Here is a 13,278-nt window from a genome sequence, read left to right as displayed (position 1 = left end):
CATATAACTATTTTATTGTTATTTACTCATTACGTATTGTTATTATAAATAAAATATAAACTTTAACTACAGATGATCGACTTTCATGAAACTGATTCTAGTGCTGATGGATGTGCCTCTTTTCGTAGGCTACCTGAGGACAATGGCTCCTCTGACTGCGGCGCTTCTTTGTCCTCCTCTGGCCTACCTGCCTTGTCTTTGGTCGATATTATTCAATGTTTCATTTCATTCGTTGCGGTTGCTATGTTGCTAATTAATGTCATGTAAATATGATCGAGAGGGAGGAAATTCCTAAGGCTGTTGGCCTTTTATTTGGCTGTTTTTATCTTTAAATAAAAACAAAACTAAGTTTTTTATATTTTCTTACACTTATTGATTTCATTTGCTATTTCTAAAAAAAAGATTTCTGGAAATCATCTTGCGTCACCGCACTCCCGCGGTCGCGGACTTGCGACCCCCACTTTGGGAACCCCTGGATTAGGCTATTTATTCCTTGTATTGTTTCTATAATCAGCAGGGCGAGGAAATTAACTAGTAGGCTGTCAGTTATTTTATTTATTCGATTTCAGTATTTCCATATTGCTTTTGAAATGTTTTGTATAATGAAACGAAGCTTCCAACGTTTCCATTAACAGTAAAGTTTGACATTATAAAGTCACATCTGTGTGCGGTAATAATTACCTGTAGGCTACACTATAACCTTTCCGTTGTTTAATCTTGGTGAAGTGATAGACATAGATAATACATAGACTGAAATCTAATAAATAAAAATAATTATATATTAATAAACACTGAGAGCCTACTGGTTAGTTCTCATGCTGCTAACTGATAACAAATATATTTTGATAGACAGGTATTTTTGATAAAGGTTTGCGTGATTTTTTTTTAACTGCAGGAGATAGAAACAATACGAGACACATTACCGCAAACATGCAGGTGTGCGCGCGCGATCTCTCGCTCTCTCTCACACACACCCATCACGTGGCTTAAGCTTCCAAGTCCGTTTGCTCTAAACTCCGTGCAGTGCGGTGCGTATTTTTTCACGTGTCCTAATCTCTTTGCATCCTGAAAGCAATCGAGAAGAATAGTGAGCAAATAATGTGTATATAATTATTATATATCGTCTGTGAAAGGACGTTTATTCGTCACTGCTTTTTTTTAAATGACTTTGGTTTTGTTGATTTACTTGTTGTCGGTTCAGCAGTAAAGTTTGAATGTTGCAGATTTGCCACCTTTCTCCCTCCATTGACAGCGGACGTTAGCGTGCTGACGATGTATGATGTCTGCGTGAACAGGATGCCCAGTGGTATGGTAGATACTTTGGCTGAAAAAGTATACATGACCAGTCACAGCGGTTGGCCAGAACTTTTTGATTGGGCGAACGTTTTTTGGTCCTACGCCTTTCATAATTTTAAAAATTATTATTTGACCATTATACTGCTTTAATTGCTATCAGGATGTAAAAAGATTTCAAACCAACATGTCAAAAATATTTTCTGGACATGATCACCCACCCTGCCTTTAAAGTGGCAAAGAAATAAAGTAATGAAACGGAGCTACACAGGTGAAAACGAAAAAAAAGTCACTATTTATTTTAGTAATGTATACCATATGTGGTGCTTGGAGTGTGGCTCTCTCTCTCAGCCTCTCTCTGTATCTATATATATATATCCTAAATGGAGGCTGAGCCCCCCTTATATTGAAAACCTAGAATCACCCCTGCAGCACATATTTATGACTGACAACTAAAATATAATTTTTTCCTTACCTGCGGGCAGTGTTGGGTAAGTTGGGTAAAATTAATGAATTACTAGTTACTAATTACATATTAAATGGTGTAATTAGATTACTGTCAAATTACTTTCTCCAAAAAGTATTTCATTACTTATTACTAATTACTTTCTATTTCCTACATCATGATTAGAATTGAGTCAAGGATAGACATGAAACGGCTTATTTAATTAATTCAAATAAATAATAAATAACTACATAGATTTTTCTTATTAACTAACCAAAGTATACAAATGTGAGCAGCATACATTAAAGTAAAGTAAGACTTATAATTTTGATGTCATTTCCACCATTGAATATATTACACAATAATTAGTTCAATTACATCAGAAGTAACTCTACTTAAATTACAGAAAAAATAAGAGAAATCCCTTACTTTACTTTTTAAGGGAAAAGTAATTAAATTACAGTACCTAATTACTTAGTAACTAGTTACACCAAACACTGCCTGGGGGTAAACTCTAGAAAAATACCACCTGCTTTGAAGAGGCTTTTTATTTTTTTTACATGAAAAGGTCAATGACTTCAGTTTAATCTTGCAAAAACTATTGTTATCGCTGATTGAACTTTCTTAGTATTTCTCAGTATTGTTTATGATGAACTTGGTAATGATCACACACTCACACACAAAACTCTATATTGCACCATAACATTACATTCATGCACTCAGTAGACCTGTTTATAATCAGCTGTACTTCTTAAAGCTGTTAAAACTCGCAATATGTGTATATACTGTACACCTAAATGCTGTAATAAACACTTTACATTCTTTTTCACATTTTTTCTGAATCGTTCTTCATATGCCATTAGGTTATATACATATATTTTGTTTAAATGTGCAATTTTTGTTCATAGTTTTTGTCTCAAATACACATTAATATCCCATTCTCCTTGTAAATATCACATAACTAAGTCTGTTAAATTGTCTTCAATTAATTTATCGTAACTCAAACACATTTAATGCAATAGAATGGTAACATTAATGTATTTTTATGCAGTTTGTAAAGTAACATAAAACACTTCTCAAAATTAACGACAAATTCACCCCTTTACCTTAACTCACTGTTTCAGGTCTACATCCGTTGCTGTCATCTTTTATCTGAAAATGAGCGACTCCTGGTTGTTCCATCACAATGAAACACCAAATCGCTTGCAAAAGCCTTTATTCATTCGGTTCCCCTATGGTAGAATGAACTGCCGGCCTCTGCTCGAACTGCAGCATCTTTAACAATTTTCAAAAATTAACTCAAAACATAACTGTTCTGTGTTTATTTGTCTAACCAATAACTGTCTGTGTTGTCTAATAAAAAAAAACTTCTTGTCAACTGTAAACCTTACAGCAGACGCTACTGTGAAAGTCCTGAAGTATCTAACCGAACCAAATATTGGCCAACTGGAGGACTCACTTCAGTACTGGGAGAGACAGAAGATAATACATGCGCATCTGAATAGGCTTGCTGTTAATTTATGTACCCGGCTTCATATGTGCCTTACGAAAGTGTGTTGAAATCTCCTTAGCCCTAAAACAGTTGAGAAAATAACTTTCTTGAATAAAAACTCCTAAAGTATATCTTCTTCATCATTTTCCTTGTTGCCAGGTAAATCACAGTCCTCTGCTGAGATACAAGCACATTCACAGCCCAGTTAAACTCAGAGACTTTCCAGTTTTAGAATAATAATATTGCCCCTTCTACCTATTATAACAAAATAATTGATTTACACTCATTTGACAGCTCTGTTCATTTCAAGCCAATACATTTATTAAACATTTATGTTAAACAATCATTCTATACCACCAGAAAATACACATAGGCTATTCAAGTGAATAGATTAGTCTTTGTGGAAATATATTCTTCACCGTTATTTCTATGCCTTAAATGGCGCAAAACACGCGTATCACAGAACACTTCAGACACATCTGTACTGTTTCTGCTTGTTTTACTCTCTTTGACCACCAGATGGTATTGTGAGCACATTAAGCCTCGAGAAATGAACCCTTTTGTGAACCACTTCAATGCTTACCGAGGTTTCATCTCGTCTATAATAATTAACAACGCTCATTAAATTTGATAAAACCCCTTTTTCAGCTTCCACATAAACTCCTAAAAGCTTTGCCAATTCCTAAAGGAGAGAAAGACAGAGACGTAGCGTCCTTATGCAGAATTTTATTGCCAAGTGTTGTTGAAAAATACCTGCAATAAATCCACAATTCTAAACGTAAAGTAAAGAGTGCTCTCCCGTGTCCAAATAATGCATTATCCCAAATCCTGATCCTTACTAATCATAGCAATGGTCACAATCTGATGTTTCATTTACATTTATGCATGTGGCAGACGCTTTTATCCAAAGCGATTAACATTGCAGTAACCTATACATTTATACTTAGGCATATACAATCCCCTGGGCTCGAACCCACAACCCTGCGTTGTTAACGCAATGCTCTTACCACTGAGCTACAGGAAAGCTTTTTACATTAAGAATCGTCATATTCTGCTGTGTTGGCATTCTTTCTGCCAGCTTGGCGACTAAATCAAAATCTTCAGTTAACCAACGCAAACTAAATTATTATTATGGTCAGTATTGGGTGTAACTAGTGAATTAGTAATTAGTTACTGTAATTTAATTACTTTTCCCTTGAAAACATTTAAGTAAGGGATTACTCTTATTTTTCCTGTAATTTAATTACACTTACTTTTGATGTAATTAACTAAACACTTTGTGTAATTTATGCGTGTCCAATAGTGGAATTGACTTCAAAGTTTAACTTTAAAATCCATTCTTTAATGTATAATTCTCACATTTGTAATACTTTATGTAGTTTAATATAATTTATTTGAATGAATTAAACAAGCCGTTTCACGTCTATCGAATCACTTTGATGTAGGATATAAAAAGTAATAAGTAACTAAATACTTTTTGGACAGAGTAAGTTTTACAGGAATCTAATTACACTATTGAATATGTAATGAGTAACTAGTAATTGATTACTTTTTCAGAGTAACTTACCCAACACTGATTATGGTTCACAAAAAAAGTGAAACAGACATAATAGTTACCACACTTAGAATAGTTGACAGCTATGACACAAATGGTAATCAATCTGCCATGGTTGCAACACTTTACAACAATTATAATGAAAATGGTTCAATATTAAATCTTTGTTTTAAATCTCATGAATTTGACTCATACGTAGCTGCAATACGACTTATGTGCCGAGAGATGTCGCTGTTTATCACCGCCTGCCGGCGAGTGATGCATCCGAGCTGCTCTGAGAGTTCAATCACTCGAGATGTTGATTCACGATGACACAATCCAGTCGGACTCTTCTCTATGCTTCCCTAAATAGCTTTTGAGCCAGAGGGATGTTTGTTCATCTGATTGACACGAAAGAGCCCGTGACAGTGACTGCAACGTGGACTTCCTAAACACAACTGCTGCTTGAGAGGGTCTCTCAACACGGGGCACTTTCAGAAGTTCCGCTTTGACTTTAGAGGATCAAATTTAGGTCGCTGATGTTTTGCCGAAAGCAGACAGCGAGAGCCACTATAGCTCGGGGTTCCGCGCTGGAGATGGAGATACGGAGAGGAAAATTCAGAGAAAGTGTTTTCATGGAAACCCCACAGGTAACGTTAATACGAATCTGTTCTGTACTACTGTAGGAAATGCGCCGGGTGTGTATCCGGAGATGTTACGTACTGATAGAAAAACTTAGAATCCTACAGAACTTCTGGTGGATTCAATAGTCATAATTGGGATTTTTTTGTGATTTATTGGAAACTGATTGTCTATACTGGTTATGTGTTTTTACCTGGCAAACAATAACCAATAGTACAACATAAAACCTGGAACAGGTCCACAACACATACAATTAGTTTGTAATAGTTATAATGGTGCTGTATTTGCCAGCATTTTTGTAGTATTGCATTATTTTCAACAGGATAGGCTGTTACAGTCAATATGATATTGATGAAATACTGAAGATTTGGTATTGGTTCACAACTTGACAATATTTACAAAATGTTTGCATGACCAGAATAAATAGGAAGCGCCGAAGACTAAGGTGAATTCAACAGGAAAGCAATCAATCTATAAAAACAGCAAGAAAAATAAAGAAGTTCTACGTTCCACAAATTTTGTTGTGTCTACTGGCGTATTATCCTAAAAAAAGAATTGTTTAATTTATGTCCACATTATTATCTAGCATTGCATTAATCCTTTGCCTTTTGTTAAAGAGGAAAGGCTTATAACATCTGTATATGATTATCCAAGAGTGGGTTGAGTTAGAAGAGAACCCTGTCTAACCCCTCATTATTTTTATACGTAGCTCGCTGTGTTGGTAAGATGGAAAGAAGCAAGAACGCTCTTTCGGAGTGTGGCTGTTGGATGCTGAAGTGTCCCAGTTGCAGTTCAGGGCAGCTGTGCCTGAACCGAATGTTTTGGTTGGGACCCGTCTTTACTTTAGCGTGTGGCTTGCTGAATATGCGAATGTTTTCATTTCATAGTATTTGGGTAGTTGACGGACTAATAACATGCAAATTAAGACAAAAAATTAAATATAATAATAAATCTCTCTTATGCTATTTTATATGATGCATATGTTTTTTTTTTGGCATTTGGCAGACGTTTTTATCCAAAGCGACTTACATTGCTTTTATCCTATACATTTAACATGGGTATTTTCTAATCCCCTGGGATCGAACCCACAACCTTGCTCTTACCACTGAGCCACAGGAAAGCATATATATATTTATAATATGAAACAATGTAAAAGAGCAGATGTTTTCTAAAGTTTGCTATGTCACACCATAAGACGAACGTACAATTTATTCGTCGACTTTTATGTCAAAAAGTATCCTATTATTATTTATTAACATGAACAATAGTTTAGAGATCTTAATCTAGGAGCAGACTAGATCTTGTCCTGGTTGGTGGTAAGTGTGTCACAGGAGGATCATTGGTTGTTTATCTCTGTGCATATTTAAGTTGTTGTGCATTTCATTAGTATTGCACAACTACTAGTTTCAGAATCTAAAGTTGATAAATAGTGAAGAGATTGTCGGTTAAAATGGTTCTCTTACCTTCTTTAAACTAAAAGACTGTTGTGGTTCCGCTTGCTGTTGTTTGAACAGCTGGAATGGGATTTTGCATGTCTTGCAAATGAATGTCTTTACTGAATGGACTTTCCTTCAAATCCTTTTCAATGCCACTCAGGTAACACTCTAATAATTACACATGCCAAAGTCAGTCCCTCATTTAAAATGCATAGGATTTCACTAAGGTCATTGTTTGCTTTGGTAACAAGCCTGTCAGTCTCCCAGTTCCCCACTGTCATATTACCTCCCAATTGAATGTGATAAAGTCTACTGTTTGATATCTTTACCATGATTGCTGTCGGAAATCAATATAGCATTTTCAAGAGATTTTTAACTCTTCCCATTGTCTACAAAGTGGGGTACCTAATGGAACTTTACAATATTGTGCCCCAGTTTCCAGTATTGGGACTGCACCAGAGCGTGACTGAATAAGGCTCAGGTGAATGAAGCAAGTAGGCTGAAGGGTAAAGAGAAAGAAAATGGCTGGAGGATCTGTTAAATGGGATTAAATACGTAAAGGGAAAATTGGCTCTTACAGACCTTGAGTGATGCCAGTGGATTTTGTGTTTGTTTAATGCCTATGCTTGGTACCTGAAAAGAATGCTTAGAAAAAAGACAAACTACTTTAAAGTCCTTATGATACAGTGTTTTATCAAGTGCGGTATAGAAAGCTTTTTAACTCAGTTTTTTTTTTACTTTTGCTCTGTGAACCCAGTTGTTGTCTAAATCAGTCATCTGTAGTGTATTACTTATCTTATGCTGAGTAACATAGTTTCTCGACTCATATGCTCCAAATTACACTGGAACTATGATCATTTTTACAAGTGGCTAGTTTGCATACGTTCTTTTGGTTTTCTTTTTATGCTTTTTAAAACATGGCCCTCGAAACCGCACTGCTCGCCTGCTGTGCTATTCTGCCACATATAGATTTTCCTGAAGGAAGTTAAAAGTGATGTAGGTTACACACTACCCGACCAGACACACCCTTCTACCCACACTGCCTGCTCCTTTCCCAACAATCCTGCAGAATACACTCACTACTGAATTGTTCTCCAAAGTGGCTCATAATGAATGTAAACATATCCTGGAGCAAGGTTCCCATGTATTTTGGACATGCATTTTGAACATTTCCACCAGAAGACAAAGTTTGGTTGATTTTCACAGTCAAAGTTACTGTTTATTCCAGATGATTTTGGTATTTTTATGGCTCTGTTTTCTCCATTGACAGGCTCTCCTGTGAATTTACTTTAAGCGCTTGTCCATATACAGGGCCTCTGAAACATCCTTATAGACAAACCAGTTGTCATCCATCCATCCATCCATTTTCTACCGCTTATCCGAACTACCTCGGGTCACGGGGAGCCTGCGCCTATCTCAGGAGTCTTTGGGCATCAAGGCAGGATACACCCTGGATGGAGTGCCAACCACCAGTTGTCATATAAAAAGATATTCTTAAATATCTAAGAAATTCAGAAGAAAATATAAGTTAGAACATTTCATAAATTAGAAGGCGTAAATTCTTGGAGAAATTCTAACATTTCCTCTTCACCGTATTAGAAGAACCTCCCGGCCCTTTAGAGAACAATAGGGAATCTTTCAGCAATGAGGCCCAAAAGTTCTCCTGGTCCCTGGCAGATTGCCCTGTTAAAGGGAACCAGGGAAGAGGATAATCATCCGCTCGCTGATGTAACAGAAGCCACACTCATTTTAGTATGCCAAGCACTCTTGAACTGTGTGCGCCGGAGAGAGGTGTGTTGAGAGTTATATGAATTGTGTATGTTAAAGTGAGAGGATGTTTGAGTTCCAGTAGCAAAAGGATTTTTTTAAATCTTTGTGTATGTTTTTGCTTTGTATTGTTAAAACAAAATTCAGAATCCAAGAAGCTTTTTGGAAAAAACTTTTAAGTAATGGGAACAACATCCAGTGATTGTGCTGTGCACAGGATATTAGGGGTAAGGGGGCGTTATGGGAAAATCTATGTCAATAGAATCTACTGCAGTTAAGAAATCAGAACTGTGAATTGTATGACTCTTTTTATGATGTTCTTAATCTGCTCTAGATTATTTATATTATCTGCTTGGTTTATTGAGATGTGATGAATATCTTGATGCTTATGAGTAGTAGGGATTTGGGTAATTTGCAAAACAAGGATATTATTTGTGTCAGGAATGTTTTTAGTCTTTGTTACATATAAACAGAAGACAGATTTTGTTGCAGTCGCTGGTTGTGACAGTAATTTTGGTGACATTGACTTTGCTGATAACATTCTTCAATATTGCCATGTTTCCTTCCATGAATGAATAGCTCAGATGTTCACAACAGCAGGATGTCAAACAGTCCAGGACTAGACTCTCGAGCTCAAGGACATCAAGATGTCCACTCTTATCTTATCTGATTTGTGCATAGCTGACATGAACATTATTCTTACATAAACAAGAACCACTGAACATGTGAGCTCTTTTTTAAGGTAACTACTGATGCAAATTGGATGTACAGTTTCTTTTGTGTTTTTTATCGTTGTCTTTGGTGTGTTAAGCTGAATAATTTTTCATACAGCATTTCACAATATATAAAGGTTTGCAGTAAACAGTGCCTTATAATGGGGAGAATGACTTGTTAAAACTCATACATACAGTAATACGGCATAACTTAAATCAAAGTTGTCCATTTAATGGTCAATAGACTAAGTGGCCATCTTGGTGCACACCCTGACAGCTGTTGTTCATGTAGGTAACAGGCATACAGGTTCACCACCACTCCACAATGTCAAAATCCCATTTAAATAATGATGTTATCATATAGCTTATCATAAAAAAAAAATGTGCTCCCCTCTAATGCACATTCACTTACTAAACAAACAGGATCTTTAATTTATGTACAGTTGCCAAATTGAGTGTTATTTGTCTAGCGTGTAATTTTCTATATGTGTTCTATTTGTCTTTCCACAAGTCTTCATGCCAACATAATCTCATGGCAATAAGAAACTTATTTTACAAGGTGGCTAATTCTTATGATTTCATTACAATTTGCTTTCATGTCATTGAAGGTTAGGTTTAGGAGTGGGGTTATTTGTACATGTATAATTAAATCTTAAAGGTAATTGATTTGTTAATTGTTAATACCATTTTGATTTGGTTATGAATGTTCTGTTGGTTGTATTCGGTTCAAATGTTTGTGCATTGTTAAAAAACTGAAACAGCTCCTTTGGACTAGCATTGTTTACATCTTCCAAAGTGGTCTATACTGTCATCAATAGCACACACACTGATAGGTGAGTGTGTTTTATGTCTAATGCTAAAATAACTCCAACATGTTACATCACACTGTCCCCTGAGCAGCAAATCAAAAACAAAACTTCTCATGAGAATAGATCTGACTGCGATCCTGGAGTTAACTGTTTTTCCTGTACTTTAAATTGACGGGTTTATGTTCTATGGTTTCATTATCTAAATTACTACGGCATTTCAGAGTATTTAACTTTGCTGTTTCGAGAAGAATTAGTGTTTGTCTTTTAGCTTGAGGGAACATCTTCCAGACAAGAGGGATGAGTTTTGTAAACATCATGTACCATCCGTCAGAGTTCATCTTAAGGGATTCATTCATACCTGTGTCTGTCTGGAAACAGGAAGTGAGTCATGCACTGTCTTACAAAGTGACGTGTCCCAGCACAATCCTGCTCTGAATAGACGAGAACTTGTGTTTATTTAGCAAGCGTTACATTTTCAAAAGCAGAATGTTACCCATAATCAACATTACCTAAATTATTTTGTGTTTGTGCGTCGTGTTGAGAGAGCTACCTTGCTTGCCATATACTTTAGTTAGTGTTGACTAGATAGCTAACTGCATAGCGATTATTTGGGGGAAAGTATTTTGTATAACTCAAAAAAGATAACATTTTGGACTTAAACATGGGTTAAAATGAACTGTAGCTGGATCAGACTTCTTAGTGAGCAGTATGAGAAAGGACCGTGCGTGTTTGTTTATTGCCTCAGCTCAATCAGCTTTAAAGCTGCAGCCGCAATAAAAAGTGATGAAAAATACAGCAATGTAGCATTCTGTCATGCTACACTGGTACTTGTTACTGGAAAAGCATTTTAAAAACAGCTGAACTACTGTCACGCCTCTAAAAATATAGATTTGCTGTTGCTGCTTTTAGTCAGTCACCTCCCAACTCTGTCTGTGTTTTTGTCTTTGTCTTTGTTGATTTATTTATTCTAAATGTTCTCACAGTTAGAATGTAATGCACTTACATTACAATGTGTTTGAATCTAAATGTAGCGTAAACAGCGAAACTGTAAACAGTTCAAAGTCTCCATAGTCATTGAGTTTTACCCAGTGGACTTGATGGCATCTAAAGTTTTGCCTCATTCACTCGCCTTTCTATTCATCTATGAGACTCGGCCTCACTTTGTGCTAAGAGCATAGCATTGTTCACACACAAATGACTGAGTGATGACGGCCACACAGCTGTCTCACACAGGCACTGTACGTCATCGCTGGACATGGTCCAAACCATTACATACCTGGAGCTGTAACAGTGTTTGTGAATGACTACTTCCATACACTGTTTTGTAGAAACACATGCTATATAAAACACTCAAATGTAAATAATGTGCTAACATGCTCAGTTCACCTCAGACACATGACACGAATGAACTTTGCAGTTCCCCAACAATGCTTTTGGTTTCTAAATATAGCATTAATCCTCATATCCCCCTGTGATCTGTTAAGCTTTAATAGCATCTCTTTCTCTAAGCCAGGTTATTTTTATTCCCCAGTGACAAGATTAAATGTCTGCGTTTTGTAACGCTGTTTGTTTTCGATGACCCTCTTACTGTAGGTAATCTGCCTGTGATTTCAAGAGTTCAACCTTAATTTACTCCTTGTGTGGTTGAATGTGTTTTATGTGTTATGGCCTTTATTGAATAGAATTGCCGCTGTGTTAGTCCCTGTAAAATGTCTGTGAGGATGACACAGTGGAACAAATGAGTAATTTGCGTAGTAGTGATTTGCTTGGGATAAATTTGTAGTGCTAAATGAATAAACCTTTACAAAGGTCTGCTGGCATGTTTCCTGGTGGACTGTTTAAAACATGTTCACCTTGACTCCTAAAAATAGCAATTTGTGGTGATAAATGAGATATTTTAAAATACTTCTCAGAGTGAGAGAGTTTCTCCAGTTCCCTTGTCACATTCAGAATATTTTTATCTGTGCCATTAACACACTTTCTGGCACAATTTTAGAAATCCCTCTCATGAGCTAACAAGTCCTCTTTAAAAGGCACTAAATTTACTCTGATAATAAGGTGATAAAGGTGTGTGTCAGTGAGTGTGATTGCATCACGATGTAAGTCCAGTTCTTTCTCTCCTAACTATTCAATGGAAAGATTACTCATTTCTTGAATTTAGTCTACGCAACATGGTTTTGCCCAATCCCAACAATGGGAGTATTTTTTATGTCCGAGGGGTCTGAGTTTCGCAATGTACAGTGTAAAACGTGAGAAATCAGTGTGACTCTATTTTATGTTGAGTTGACTCATGTTGGATTTGTCAGTCTTTCAAAGAGGGACCTGACTGGACCATTAATCTGGTAATATCCGTCTTTGGTTTAAAAGAATAGCTCATCCAAAAATCGAGAATTCCCCACTCTCCCTCATGAATGCTCAGGTGGATGACTTCCTTTCTTGCCTTCGCTATATGTTCTTATATGGGCTCTTACATGTTGATGCCCAAAAAGCACAAACAGGTTTTATGAAAGTAATCCAAATGACTTGAGGGGGTTAATAAGTACCTTTTAGTCCCTAAATAATTCAAATCATTTTAGAGGAATTTCCTTAATACTTTTCAGACATAAATACGAGGTTCTATTAATTCATCTCTCACTCTTAACTCTTAAATATTATTGGAATTTCATTCATCTGTCTATTCTTATAAATCCTTATCCCTTATTTCCTGTTTTTTTTCTTTCTCGAAGAACAGTTTCACCCCGACTGTTATATAATGTTATATAACATACAGTGTGCCAGGGGTTGACTGTAGACAGATCCAAATGGAATCTGTAAAACATCTGAAAGTGAAATTCTGCCTGTCAATCACTGCTGCTAACAGTGGACTGAATGTTCTGAGCAGATAACACAAATACGCTCTTTTAAAAGTGTGCCAACATACTAACTAGGGTAGTTACTGTTAGGATAGTAATCTTAAACAAGCCCTCAACAAGTGCCATACGCAAGGATTGTTTTTAGCAAATACAGTCGGTTCAAGATGTTTTCAACAACACATCTTCTAGACTAATAGGCAAAAAAAATGATCATACAGCCTAACAAAAGTCTCCTAGACGCTTCAATCTCAGAGCTGTCAAACTCAGACATGACTTAGTGTGATGTTTTCAAATG

At 36.2% G+C, this 13,278-nt stretch overlaps 1 protein-coding gene across 2 annotated transcripts in view; it reads left to right on the top strand.

Annotated features, from left to right (window-relative positions):
* The first annotated feature begins 5,095 nt into the window (after positions 1-5,095).
* rtkna (rhotekin a) overlaps positions 5,096-13,278 on the top strand; it is a 58,899-nt gene continuing 50,716 nt past the window's right edge. For both annotated transcript variants that reach the window (XM_056747372.1, XM_056747378.1), the window contains exon 1: positions 5,096-5,414. In XM_056747372.1, coding sequence (XP_056603350.1) covers positions 5,304-5,414 — 111 coding nt within the window. In that variant the 5' untranslated portion in view covers positions 5,096-5,303. The remainder of the gene's footprint in view (positions 5,415-13,278) is intronic.

The sequence above is a fragment of the Triplophysa dalaica genome, chromosome 4, assembly GCF_015846415.1.
Source record: "Triplophysa dalaica isolate WHDGS20190420 chromosome 4, ASM1584641v1, whole genome shotgun sequence".
Taxonomy (NCBI): domain Eukaryota; kingdom Metazoa; phylum Chordata; class Actinopteri; order Cypriniformes; family Nemacheilidae; genus Triplophysa; species Triplophysa dalaica.
The sequence above is the reverse complement of the archived record's forward strand: the minus strand, read 5'-3'. Positions and strand labels throughout refer to the sequence as shown.